Below are 14,059 nucleotides of genomic sequence, written 5' to 3'. Positions count from 1 at the left end.
TCAACAGTGGTATTGCAGGATACTAATTATATTATTTAATGTCAAGTGTCACAAATAATAAGACAATCATTTATCTTATGACCACATGTGAAATCTGAAACCTATTTTTAAAAGATTACTTTCAAAATGTTAAATTGTGAGGTGGTTCAAAATTGTAAGACCACATCCTTCCTTGAACCAGATGATGCGAGGCTTGTTGCATGCACAAGGACTACTGGTTCCACGGCGTAAGGTCAGAGACATGATGGCTCGAATCAACCCAATGGCTACTGCAAGGAGGTGGAGCAGTGCAGTGTCTCGACGTGTCTATCACGTGCCGTATCCCAACAGTTTATGGCATATTGATGGCAACATGCGTCTCATAAGGTATCTGAAAATATCATAGAAGTATTTCAGAGTCGATGTCTTAGAACTAAATTCAATATACACATTTGCATACATTATTCCTTATACATTTTTTGTATTTCCATTTAGGAAATACTCGCCTAATTACTTACTTGAACTGCAGCACAGACAATTGCGCCTCAACAGTGCTATTTCATTTTCTCAAGGCAACAGGCCTCTATGGCTTACCTTCTAGAGTGAGGTCAGATCATGGTGGCGAGAACATGCAAGTTGCACTGGTGATGAACCTCCTTCAGGGCATTGAACGTCGGAGTCATATAACTGGGGAATCCATCCATAATCAGAGAATTGAGCGTCTTTGGAGGGATGTTTTTTTACATGTTCTGGAACCATTTTATAGTACGTTTTATAATCTTGAAGATTCAGCCCTCTTGGATCCTAGCAACGATGTGCACAAACTTTCCCTTCATACAGTTTTTCTTCCTGAGATTCAAAGCCGACTAGAACAATTTAGAAACGCATGGAATCACCATTCCTTGCGTACAGAAAACAATAAAACACCAACACAAATCTGGACTGAACGGATGTTGGCAAACATGGGTGCCAACAGCACAGCAACAAACAACGTGTTTGGTGAAAATTCCAACACACCAGAGACTCTTGAAGAACTTCTGCAACAGCATGGCCTTGGGCCGCTAAGAACCACTGATGCTGAAGAGCTTCCTAGTGTAGTTGTAGAACCACCCCAAACCAGGCTCAGTCAGCGGCAACTTCAAGCTGTTAATCTTGCAGTCAATCATATTTCAGATCTGAAGGAGAAATACCAGGCTTGTTGTGCAGAAATTGCAAATGCTTTATTGATTTAAGTACATGTCACCATGTTTGAGTGAAAATCATCTAGAACATACTGTATGATGCATTGTTATTAAGATGCAATAACTACAAATAAAACTCATATACTCAAAAACCCTGAGACATTTTTTTTTGCAGTGTGGCTCAAACATCCACCTTTAAATTGTGAAACCATAAAGTGATTAATAAGAGATCTATTTGCAAAAATAAGAAAAATAATAAGTGCAATTATTGAATTTACATTTCAATGTTTTCCAAGTTTGGCCATTACATTAACTGTACAATAATACTGTAACTTGCTTTAAAACAATTAACTTTTGAGACCATTTCAACTTTTTTTTTCTTTTCTTAAAATAACTGCTTATTAGCTGATTATGCAACACCAAAGGTAGGTGCCTGCAGCACCCCGTCGGTCATGTACTTTGTGAAAGACTCATAGTCCGAGTGTACAGGAAGCCGGAGTACTATAAGGCAAGTATTTGCTTCTGGGAAGACTTTGTTAGCCTCATGGAGGAATTCAATTTGTGGACGATGGGGAAAGCCCAGTGGAGGTACCTTGGATGCTCCAGAAGCAAACTCCAGAAGCATTTCAAGAGTCATGGGACTGCATTCTCCTTCTGAAAGACAAAATGTTGAAATTATGACCTTTGTTATAAGGTTTCCAGTGTGTACTCTTAACGACATGGAAGAAAATGTGTTAAAATCCTTTGTTCGTTCCTCCTCCAACTTGTTATATTGGTGATGACAATGCATCTATTGTTCGTAAATATAAAAAACATTTTGAAGACAAATCATGACCAAGTATGATCATAGTAAATAGTAAGTAAAAGTATGCATTTATGCAACAAATTACCCAATAGATATTCACTGGTACAAGACTATTTCTATGGCAGATTAACAAAAAAATTTCAGGAAAGATTTTTCTAGTAATTTTACCATTTTTGGTCCTGTCACTAGCCATTTAAAAAGTCTGCATCTATACTATGATTACCTCATTTTCACGACTATAAGACGCATATAAACGTCTTTTTTTCCCCTCAAAATGTGTGGCGCGCTCTATAGTGCGGTGCGCCTTATGTGTGTTAAATACAGTAAAGGCAAACATGACTGAGACTGCGCCTTTTAGTACGGTGCGCCTTATGGTCGTGAAAACATGGTACTTCTTTTTGGACAGTGGTGACGAATCAGTCAAAATGTATTTGATACCGATTTTGTTTACAATATCACAATAAATGTACCTTCAATATCCACCAACCAGTCTCTCCAGTAGCATATGGTTAGATTTTCTATCCTCCTTTTATTGCTGCCTTGCACAGAAAAACACACTTGGAAAAGTGTGTACAGGTCCCGTGCCAAGAGTGGTTTCTCCTCACAGACAAACAATTCATGAAAGACTGCAGGGTTTTTCTGAATCTCGTCCAGCACATTCAGACTCTTCAAACCTTCCATAAACCTTTAAGAAATGAGAATAAGGTCTTACTTTTATAATAGAAGAATTCTAACAGAAAAAAGAAAAATTAGGATCTTGCTTACTGTTGCAACGCAGCGCACACTCGACCATTTACAAAGAAGTCTGCAGCAGATTGCACGAGGGAGTCCCTCTCTTCCAGAGTAGTTACACGCCTTAATGCTCCAATAATGCTCAAGGTATCTGCAGCCTGCATAATGGCTTCGTTTGCTTCCACAACTGTGTTTGCATCCTTAATCTAAAAAGAAATCAAAAAGGTTGTGAAACTGAATTTAAGCCATTTATCAATGTCCAAAACTCTTAAAATTGATACTAACTTCGATCAACTGCTGTCTGAAAGAATGGTTAACAACTTCCTCAACCAGGGTAGGTTTAGACAATGTGCCACAAATGTGGTCATACAGCCTTTGAGAGAAGAAGTGTGGTCCAATGCCTCCATGCACCAAACAGACTGATATCATTTTTCCAATACAGCTGTACATCTTTAACTCCAGCGCTGAAGGAGGGAAAAAAAAAAAAGTTACTTGACAATTTTCTATCCTTAACAATTGGGTGGGAAAAAAAAAAAATACTGACCACTTGTGTTCAAAGCTAGATGGCGGTCATTCTCATGCCCCTCAAAGACATTTGATTGATGAATGGCCCTCATTAAAAGTCGTAGATATTCTCGTGTGGGACCACCTTCATCAACTGCCCCTTCAGCGGTGTCCTCTTCATCCACAAAAACAACATCCAGTTTTGCTGCTGGATCAAAACGGCGTCTTCTGAAGGCATGCAGGCTACATTCTAAAATCCTGTCCCTGCACACATTTATTTGGTTGCTTGTAGGACAGGAAGTCATATCAACCTTGCTGTATAGTTTTGCTAATATAGTCTGAAGATCTGTTCTGTAAAAAGAAGATATATCTTATTATGTATTGTTAGAGTAAACAATGGTTTGCAACTGTCAAAATTGATTACACAAGACACTGCTAGAATATGCAGTTTTGACTCACTCATCCAAAGGCAACTCTGGTGGATGTTGAGAATCAGGTGGCTCTTCATCTTCCAGTAAAATTATAGTTTGCTCAGTTAATGGAGAAGTTGGTGCCTGGTCCTCAATGGTAATCACCTGTGGAGTCAGGGTAGAGTGGGGGGAGAGGGGCAGCCTTGAGGTTGCAACCAAAGAAACTTCTGAAGACAGCAAATCTGGTTGTACTTGAGTGGAGGGGTGGAACACAGGCGACTGGGAGGAGAATGAAGTTGATGTTTCTAAGGAGTTAGGCATGGTCGACAGCCATTGAGGAGATGTTGGGGCCAGTGGTGACTGGGCTGACAAAGATGTCTGTGCTTGCTGAGACAGCGACTGTTCCTGCACTACATTCGCCTGAACTGGATACCTTTCCTAAGCAAAATAAAACAAAAAACTAATCACGTCAATGTCAATTTGTTGTTTACAAACATCTTTATCTAGAGGCAATATTTGTCGCTTGTAGTTAATGAAGAGAAAACTTTAAAATCAAAACCCAATCTTGATTACACTGGAAAAAAAACAATCCTATTAAATGGCAATAGCAATATTAAGATTTTTAAAAATTGTGATTAGATAATTTTCTAAAAATCATTCAGCCCTAATCTAATTTTTAAAGGTAGGTTGTTCAAAAAATTAGGAGTAGTGACAGCGAATGCTGCTCCTATTCACTGTCAGTCTGGTCCAAGGAATCTGTAAGAGCAATTTATTATTTGACTGAAGTGTTCTAGTACTGGAATGTTCATAAAGAAGGTCTTGAAGATAAACAGAAGCAAGGCTATGTAAAGTTTTAAAAACCAATAAAAGACTTAAAATCAATCCGATAACCATCTAGTAACCAATGCAGAGAAACTGATCCTTGAGTTATACACTCTCGTTTCTGAGATCCAGTCAAAAGTCTAGTTGCAGAATTTTTAAACATTTTGGGAGAAAAAAGAAAAAATACCAAGATGACATTTTATGGGATTTGTACGGTGGCTGAGAAGTGCAAAACACATTTACAATTCAAAAACACATTAACAAATAAAAAACAAAATAACATTTGAAGAAACAAAATTATATTTTATGAAACAAATGTATTTTTGAAAAGTTAAAATTTTTAAAAACAAATTCGCATTTTAGGAAACAAATTCACATTTTAGGAAACAAATTCACATTTTAAATAAGTTAGATTTTAGTGAGAGAAAGTTTCATTTTAGAGAAAAAAAAAATACATTATAGGGAAACAAATTTACATCTAAAAAAAATTGACCATTCGGAAACACTTGTACAAGTGCAAAGACAAAACTGCAAGCAGCAAAACAGTTAAATAGCCAAAAACAAATGAACAAAAGACGGCTACACGGAAAGGGAATGTCCCAGTGGGCGGATGTGACGTCACCATTACCCTGACTTGTAGTACAAACAGCTCAATCTGTAGTCCTCCTGCTTCACGTGAAAAGTCAGCTGCGATTTTAGATGGAAAGAATTGCACTGAAGCTGTTTTTCTTAAGTTTACACTAACCAAACAATGTTTTGCCCTTATTGTGGTCTCTGGAACTTTTACGGGAAACGGACCAGGTGGCAGGACCAAGCAGCAGGGCCGAGCTCAATTCGTGGCAGTGGCTGCGTTGCAGCAGTTCCGGTGGTCCTGCCATCTGGTCCGTGTCCCGTAAAAGTTCCCGAGAGCGTCCGCACGAAGAACAAAATGGTGTAAATTGGCTGAAATTTGCTCCACAATAATAAAATCGCCGCTGACTTTTCATGTGAAGCAGGAGGCCTACAGATTGAGCTGTTTGTACTACAAGTCAGGGTAATGGTGACGTCACATCCGCCCACTGGGACATTCCCTTTCCGTGTAGCCGTCTTTTGTTCATTTGTTTTTGGCTATTTAACTGTTTTGCTGCTTGCAGTTTTGTCTTTGCACTTGTTCAAGTGTTTCCGAACGGTCAATTTTTTTTAGATGTATATTTGTTTCACTATGTATTTTTTTTTCTCTAAAATGAAACTCTCTCCTCTAAAATCTAACTTATTTAAAATTGTGAATTTGTTTCCTAAGATGTAAATTTGTTTGCTAAAATGTAAATTTGTTTTTAAAAATGTTAACTTTTCAAAAATACATTTGTTTCATAAAATCTAATTTTGTTTCTTCAAATGTTATTTTGTTTTTTATTTGTTAATGTGTTTTTGAATTGTAAATGTGTTTTGCACTTCTCAGCCACCGTAGATTTGGACTTAATTACTTTACCTGAATATCTACAGTTGAAATCCAAAGCACGTACAAAGTTACAGATGTTGTTATGCCATGATCCATCAGTGAGCCTGATGAGGTACTCTCAATTGGTGTGGATGACGTTGCTTGTTGAACACTGAATATTTCACTGGCCATTTCATCTTGTCCAACAAAGTCAAACAAGAACTTTAAAAAAAGGGTAATGTAATTTTAGTTACTTTAAAAAAAAATAAAAAATAAAATCATATACAATCTCTGAATTAACACATTACCTGAATTGGATCAGACACATTGAATGTTCTCTTTGTGATAAATCCATTTGGATATTTGAACTTCAAAAGCAGTCCAGTTGAGGGTTCTTCATGTACCGCCAGTCTTTGCCGGCGTTCTTCAATTGCCTAAAACATGAGCACTAAAGCTTTTTGGGAATTCATAAGCAACTATCATCCTAACAATGTAACAGTTCTAACCTTTATGCGTCTTTCCTCCAAGGCCTTGTAACACTGTCTTCTCCTTTCCTGGTAGAAAAAAAAAATTGTGAGTAACAACAACAGCAACAACAAATGATGATATCAAAAATGGTAATTCACTTTTTCTTGGTCTGCTAACAAAGACTCTTCATAGTCTTTGTCTTGCTGGGACCGCAGAGATCGCCAATCTAGAAGTGTCTATTGTGAATACAGCACAGAGATTGTTAAAGTCAACATCAGAAATGAGATAAAAATGTAAAATGCATATATTGTTCTTGAAATGAATGACCTGCTCTTCCCCCAAATTTCCGGTGGTCCTCTCAACCTCTGGAGAGATATTCTGTACTTCTGGTGCAGTTGAGGGTTCTGGAAACAAGGTCCTGGACATTGCTGCTGTTGAGTAGGTTTCCTAGACATGGCAAAGACATTTCAAATTATGATGGAATACAAAATGGTGGATACATCAAATTATTTTTGTGTACAAAAAAAATATACCTGTGACACATCTGCTCGTGGTAGAATGTAGAGTCTGCTTTTGCCAACCTTTTCCTTCAGCTCCCTCACAGAATTCACCTGTAATTTTTTTACCTTTCGTCCTTTTCCAGCTCTTGCCAGTTCAAAGCCAACCAGATTTAGGCTAATGTGTGGGTAGCTTTGACACACAAAGTTGTTCAGTTCAGACAAGCTCCAATTCAGGTTAATTTTAGAGCTCCTGGTTTCTGTCCCCTCATGCACAGGGTTGCCTGAATAATCAAGGGTGACAAAACAATGTTAAACACAATACCAAAGACCACACCAATTAAGTTTAAATTGGTGCTGTCAGTTTTAAAACGTTAATACGTAAACTTTTTTTTCCCCACCCATCTCTCCAGACTGTTTTTTACACTCTGTGCTTTCCGTAGTTTCAAGAACACTAGAGACTAGAGCAAAACTTACCCATGCTCACTGTTGCCAACACTGTATTTCATGCAACTTTGGGCTTCTTTTTTCTAAAGTTGTTTTTAAAATTCACATTAATTTGCACATTGTGTTGACATCAGGGCATCATGATTAATGATGTAGCCATTATAGGCAAGAGTTTAACATTTTATGGTACCAATTATCCATTTTTCCATTTTCCATTATCCCAGTTATGAAAATTGCCAGAAAAGTGCTTGAAAAAAAAAAAATGCAAATATGTTTTGTATAAGCATGTTTTTTATTAGTATTATTTTTTGAAAAATTGCACATTAAAATGTCCAGACAGGCTACTACACTTTCAGAAATAAAAGGATTAAATATGTAATTAATCTCAAGTTAACAATTGAAATTATGTGATTGATTTTGATATAAAATTTTAATCGTTTGATAGCCCTAGTTTAAATTCATCAGCCCACCAGATAACTCTGGTGAAAGACTAAAATTATGAATTACAACCCAAATAGAGATGTTAAAAGCAAAAGTAACTCCGTCTGTCACATTATGAGGGTGTAAGAAATAATGTAATTTTTTGAAAACATATGCCCACCTAATCCATGGTTCTTCAGTCTTTGTACATCCGAGGGAGAAGGGAGAACGTCAATATTAGGGCCAGAAAGCAAGAAAATGTTTGTCTTCCATACAGGGCTTGGCAGCCTCCCAACCGAACCTGCAGTGAACACAACAGAATCACACCATTGATCCAACATAGAGGATAAATGATATCCTATAATCAAGTGTGCCAACTGGGGTTGCCACTTTCCATAACTTTCACTAAGGAACGCCCACCATGGTTTCTCAGGTAGATATTGAAAATTGTGCAATTGCCAAAGTAAACCACATTATTTGTTATGTGTTTTTTGGTAATGACGTGATCAACAAAATTACTCATACATAAAAAAAAAAAAAAGATGTCAATGAAGAACTTACCGAGAGAAACTGGTGTATATAAGGTGCTTTTAAGTAACACAAAAAGTAGGGTTGCCAACCGTCCCTTGAAAAAAGGAATCATTCCGTATTTAAAAATCAAAGTACCTTTCCTGTATTTAGTGTAAAAGAAACACTTTATCCCGTATTACTGTGGGAGTAAAAATTGTAAAAAGCTAATGGAAAATGAACAAGGGCACATTGGATACAAAAATTATGCTAAACTTGTTCCCCTCCCTGTTCTGCATTGTGACCAATGAGCTGACAGCATACATGTAATGATCCAGAATCCCCTCATCCCATTGGTCGAGCCAAGTTTTGCTCACGGAGAAGATAGCGGGAGCAGTATGGGGGACGAAGGAGTCCTGTAAATGCCAATGCTGCTTCTGGGGGCGGTGCACCTTCGCACAGCGATACCCCTCAGCATCCCATCTTCCACTGGTTTTATGGAGAGGATTTTTATCCTTAATGAAGAACAAATGGACTGATGTGCAGAACAAATGTTCCAAGAATTAATTAAAGCTGAGCTCATTGTCAATTATGAACTTTCCTGCTCAGAGTTTTACTCTGCAGCACTGAAAGACAACTCACTGCTGCAAGTGCTCAGAGGAAATACAAGTGGATAAAGTATGCCATCACCACATTATGTGCCATTGAGCTAATTATTATTATTATTATTTTTTTTTTTTCAGTTTTACAACTGAAGTCTACGGTCATTGAATTTAAGGCACAAATATGTTTAAAAGTCTGAAGAAGTTTACTGTTGCACCAAAAATGCACACTATTTATTTATTGTTTTATATTCATTTTTACAGTTTGAAGTTAAGCAGGACATGCATGTTTAAGATACTTATTTTATTCAGCAAATTTTGTTATTTTGTATTAAAGTGTATTGCTGGATAATAATTTGTTTTTCCATGTGTTCATGTCACTCACAAATAAGCATTTAATTCAATGCAGATTTTAGTCAAATAGTAAAAACAAATATTTTCACGCACAAAGGGGGGCTAAAACAAAATCCCCACACCAGGAGGGGTGAAGGCAATCAGGTCAGCTGGCATACCATAAGGTGTCCCTTCCCCCCCCCAGGGAGTTGGCAACCCTAGCAACAAGACATCACCATTTTGAATAAGGTGCTTATAGAAGTTTTACAAATCAAATTAAAAAAATATGTAGATAATCAAAATTGTGAAATTAAAATGTGAAAGCCAATAATTACATTTTTCATAATGAACAAAGACTGCGATGGAGTTGCAACATGTCAAAGGTGTACCCTGCGTATCGCCTGTTGCTGGTGCAAAATGAGGAACAAATGAAATACTCCCACATCGCTTCAATACTGGAGTATTCCATATTTTATAGACAATTCCATATTTTATTTTAATAGGGCGGATGCCAACTCCAGGCTGCTTCAAGTTTCCTAATTAATATTTTCATTATTCCACTAGCACTAAGCTAACTTTGCCAGGAAAGTTACAGTTATATGAACCGACATCTGAACATCTACTTACCTTGACTTCTCTGCACTTGACGTCGAAAAAGTCTCCTTGTTGCAGAGAATAAATTCTCCGTATTTCTTAATTCATGTCGAGCACGAGTTGCAGCACTGAATATAGTGTTAAAAACACGAGCATTTGAGGCGGACTGACCTGACATTGCGGACCACTGAATAGCCGAATCAATTAGCTAGCATGACTAACACCTGTCCGCCAAACTGCTACGCAAATCTCAGACGTTTTTGATGTATGGCAAGATATCACTGATGTCATTGTGACTAGTCAGAATGTCAATTTAAGATATCTTTAATGGAAAAGCTGAATAATTCAAGATATCTTTAATTCATTTAGAGATATCTTAAAAGGAATTTCGAATAGTCGAAATTACAATTCAAGATATCTTTAAATTAGTTTTGTCTAGTCATTATTTGCTTTTAAGATATCTATAATTGAGTTTTCACTAGTCAAAACTGCATATCTCCTATCCTAAAATACATTTAAGATATCTTGAAATATGGTGGCATTTGAGATATCTTTAATTAGAATTATGACTAGTCAAAACTAAAATCGAGATATCTTCAATTTCCTTTATGACTAGTCGTAATTTAATTGTAGATATCTGAAATGTGTATTTCAGATAGTCAGTAATTAATTCTAGATATCTTAAATTGACGTCTCCATACAAGTTAATGGTAAATCTGACGTCATTTCGACTAGTCAGAATGTAATTAGAGATATCCCGAATAGGAATTTTGACTAGTCAAAATATATTTACAGATATCTTAAATCACTAAAACGTCTAGTCATAAAACAATTTGAGATATCTTGAATGTAAAGGTGGAGCAGCCGAATTTATGTTAAAACGGCTTGCCATACATTTTGACTATCCGGAACAGTAATTTAAGATATCTCTATTTACAATCTGATTAGGAAGAATAATAATTCAAGATATCTTCAATCACATTTTGACTAGTCAAAATTCCTTTCAAGATATCTCAAATTACGTCACCGGATTCCTCATTTAAAGCGTCACACATCGGTAATTATAATTTAAGATATCTCGAACGTAATTATGCCTAGTCAGTATTACAATTTTAGATATCTGAAGTAAGAGATTGCGTGTAAGCCTCTTATTGGCTGTACTAAGCTGTTCAAACAATTGCCTGAAGATTCAATGGTGCTGGCAGTTTTGGACAAAATTGTGAGAAAATGCCACAATATCGAAAGAGTTTTTCATTCTGGGTTATGTGGAGAGCGAGAAAAAAAGCATTCTTGAAGAATGCTTGCGGAATTTGCAAAGAATTTCTGATCAACTTTCTGCCGACACACACAACGCACTTAAAAACGGCTTAGAGGAGCTGAAAGTGTTAATATCGACCCATGTCCGATCTGAAACAATGAATATTCGGCAGCCCGGGCCGGTTCAGGTAATAACCAGATGCAGTTTTTAATACTGTGGTAAAGCTTTCTGCCTCTTCGGAAATTATAGTAAAGCCAACTAGCTTTTGATTTTGACTTGCTAGACGGCACAAAGCATTACAGCACCCTCCTTCAGCTCCTCTGAAAATAAAAGCGCACCTCCGCTTCATGTCTGATTCACACTTAGATTTTCTTTTTATTTTATTTTATTGAAAAACAAATTCAAAATACTTTTTCAAACAGCAGAAAAGTACAATTGAACAGATGCAATCCATAATGGTTTTTATAAGATAAAAAACTATAAACTTAAACAGACAAAAACTTTTAAAGAATCAAAAGGAAAAAATTGAAAAAAAGAAAAACAAAATAAAACAAGTAACACAGGGGTTTAGCTAAAGTATACTGCTATAAAATCTGAAGACCTGAAGGATTCTTTATTTTACAGTAACTTAAGTCATGAAAACGTTTTGCTTGGAAATTGTGAGACATTTTAAAGAATCTTCACTTGTGAATAAATCATTTTCCAATAATGAATATAATATTACATTAAAACACTTTTAGTAAGCTTGAAAAAATTCCTCTCCAGGTTATCATTCCAAAGTAGTCTTTTTCTGTAGAATTTCATCAATCCATCCAGTTCATGAAACACTCCTTTTTTCTAGCTTTAAAGAAACACTACAGAAAATAGCATCTGTTGACACAAATTGTTTTCCTCCACTTTAGGAATGCAAAGATCCAGGGACAGAGCAGGGGGTCAGTGGGAACCCTACTGCTGCCACCTGGCCCTGGTTTGTCCTCATGGATGAGGTATTAGGACAGAGGCCCTCTGTTAAACTCACCTGTCCTAATTGCCTCCATCCCTGAGGACACACCAGGGCCAGGTGCTGCAGAGGCTGAGCAGCATCAGGGTGAAGAGAATGAGGATGAGAGAGGAGGGAAAGGAGGAAGAGAAGAAGGAGAGACGAGATGGTTGACTTAATGAGGGAGGATATCAGATGGCAGAGGGAGGAGGGAAAGGATGGACAGATTATTTAATTTATTGGAGAGGATGGTGGACAGATGTTGATTTTTTGTTTTGTTTTGTCTTTTACAAGTTGAGGTTCTGTGTTGCTGTTATTGTTAAATTAAATTATTAAATTGTTTATAAAAGTTATTGTTGTCGGTGTGTCTTTTAAACTTTTTACATTATCTGTTTCATCACTTCTTTACAATTTAACCCCTTGAACCCTACGGACCCACCGGTGGGTCCAGCTGCTACGTGACCTCGTAATTTTAACAAACCACCAATATTGATGTAAAAAACACATTTGGCACAGTTTGGTGACATTTTTGGATAAATGTGCCAAAATGGCCTCTCCGCCTAAGAAATTTCTCACTAATACCATTCTAAAATAAATATGATTCATGAGTCCAAATTTGGTATATTTTTACACAACATTTAGATTTAAAAGTCTGTACTACTTTTTTGTGCTATAAATAATATTTTGATAGTGTTTTGCAATGTTTATTTCAAAGAAAATTTTGGCGAGGTTCAAAAAATGCAAAATATTTTGTCCCTAATATTTCAGGCAGGGTCAAAGCTACAATGGTGCTGACACCAGAAAACCATTCTATGACATCTTACCTTTACAGAGGTACCAAAAGTTTCTTCTTAAATCTAATAGCTTTGAGGCTATAAGTGATTTACTTTTGTGTGTTTTTGTCAGGCGGAAATTTATTTATTCCCCCCGAGGGTGTAAGAAGTTAAGTAAACTTAGAACAACTTCTCAGTGACAACATCAGTTTATTTTTTAGAGAAGCAAGTATTTACAATAAACTATTAAAAACATTTTTAACTACATTAGATTTTAAAATTAACTACTACTATTTACGGAAGATATACAATAATTATTACTTGAGAACATATATATATACACAATTGTCACTGAGCAGGAGTCCCTGGTGGTGCTGCTGGACTGGATGGGATGGGATGCCACACAGATGAGCTTGGAGTCTTCTAACTGCGAGTGGGACATCATCTGGGGGGTCACCAGCTCCCAGGCAGATGTTGTGCAGGACAGCACATGCCATTATGACCTGTAGAAAAAAGGAGACAAAATTTTTTTTTTTAATTCAGTCATCTATCTTTTTTCATTATCTTTGCTACATGAATTATTAGAAATTTTATTTTACCTAATCTAGATCCACTATTTAACTTTTTTTTCTTTCGTTTTTAGATTTAGATTTTTTTTTCTGTTTTCTGTTTTTGTTATATAATTGCAAATAAAATCAGGCAGTAAGGGGATAATTTAGACAAATAATGATTTATTTCTCAATCTAACACAGTTTGGGTTCTCAACACAACATTAGTAATGGTGAAAGTAGTGATTTAAGTCAGTTATTTACAGGGTTTGTACACATTTAACTATGCAATTCAAATTACTAAAGTTACAAACAAGCTTATATCAAGTCTTACAAATGAATCTAAAATTTGATAAACATATTCGTCAATCTGCTGACAAACGTTTGTTTAATAGCTGGTATATTCTGATCATTAGCAGGCCCCTGTGGGGGAAAATAATAACATGTAAATGTTACCTCTCCACTGCGCTCTCCCAGCCTGAGAAAAATCCGTCGACGGTTTTGCTGCCGCCAAAGCCGTCAAAGCCGACTCTCCTCCTCCAATACTAAGTAAATAAAAAATAAAATAAAAATTTCCATATCCCAGCCATCGGAGCATCCTCCTGGGTCCTCCTAAGGCTGGGTAGGCTGGGTCCTTCGAAGAACGCAGCCTGCAAATTGAGACGCAGCTATTGTGGACCGCTGAATAGCACAATCAATTAGCTAGCAAGGCTAACACCTGTCCGCCAAAACGCTACGCAAATCTCTGACGTTTTTGATTTATGGCAAGATATCACTGATGTC

General features: G+C 36.6%; 1 protein-coding gene across 1 annotated transcript; it reads right to left on the bottom strand.

The window, feature by feature from the left end:
• Window positions 1-1,185: 1,185 nt before the first annotated feature.
• On the bottom strand, window positions 1,186-9,896 carry LOC119795520. The gene is made up of 15 exons (XM_038303561.1): window positions 9,752-9,896; window positions 7,864-7,983; window positions 6,852-7,099; window positions 6,646-6,765; window positions 6,477-6,554; window positions 6,357-6,404; window positions 6,159-6,284; window positions 5,902-6,072; window positions 3,864-4,049; window positions 3,661-3,776; window positions 3,242-3,552; window positions 2,983-3,161; window positions 2,731-2,903; window positions 2,436-2,650; window positions 1,186-1,814 (listed from the first exon to the last, which is right to left on the bottom strand). The coding sequence occupies exons 1-15, from the start codon at window positions 9,894-9,896 to the stop codon at window positions 1,570-1,572; spliced, it is 2,481 nt and encodes an 826-aa protein (XP_038159489.1). The 3' UTR covers window positions 1,186-1,569.
• Window positions 9,897-14,059: the final 4,163 nt, after the last annotated feature.

The sequence above is a fragment of the Cyprinodon tularosa genome, unplaced genomic scaffold (assembly GCF_016077235.1).
Source record: "Cyprinodon tularosa strain WSP-4 unplaced genomic scaffold, ASM1607723v1 ctg513, whole genome shotgun sequence".
NCBI lineage: Eukaryota > Metazoa > Chordata > Actinopteri > Cyprinodontiformes > Cyprinodontidae > Cyprinodon > Cyprinodon tularosa.
This window is presented reverse-complemented; position numbering and strand designations above follow the sequence as displayed.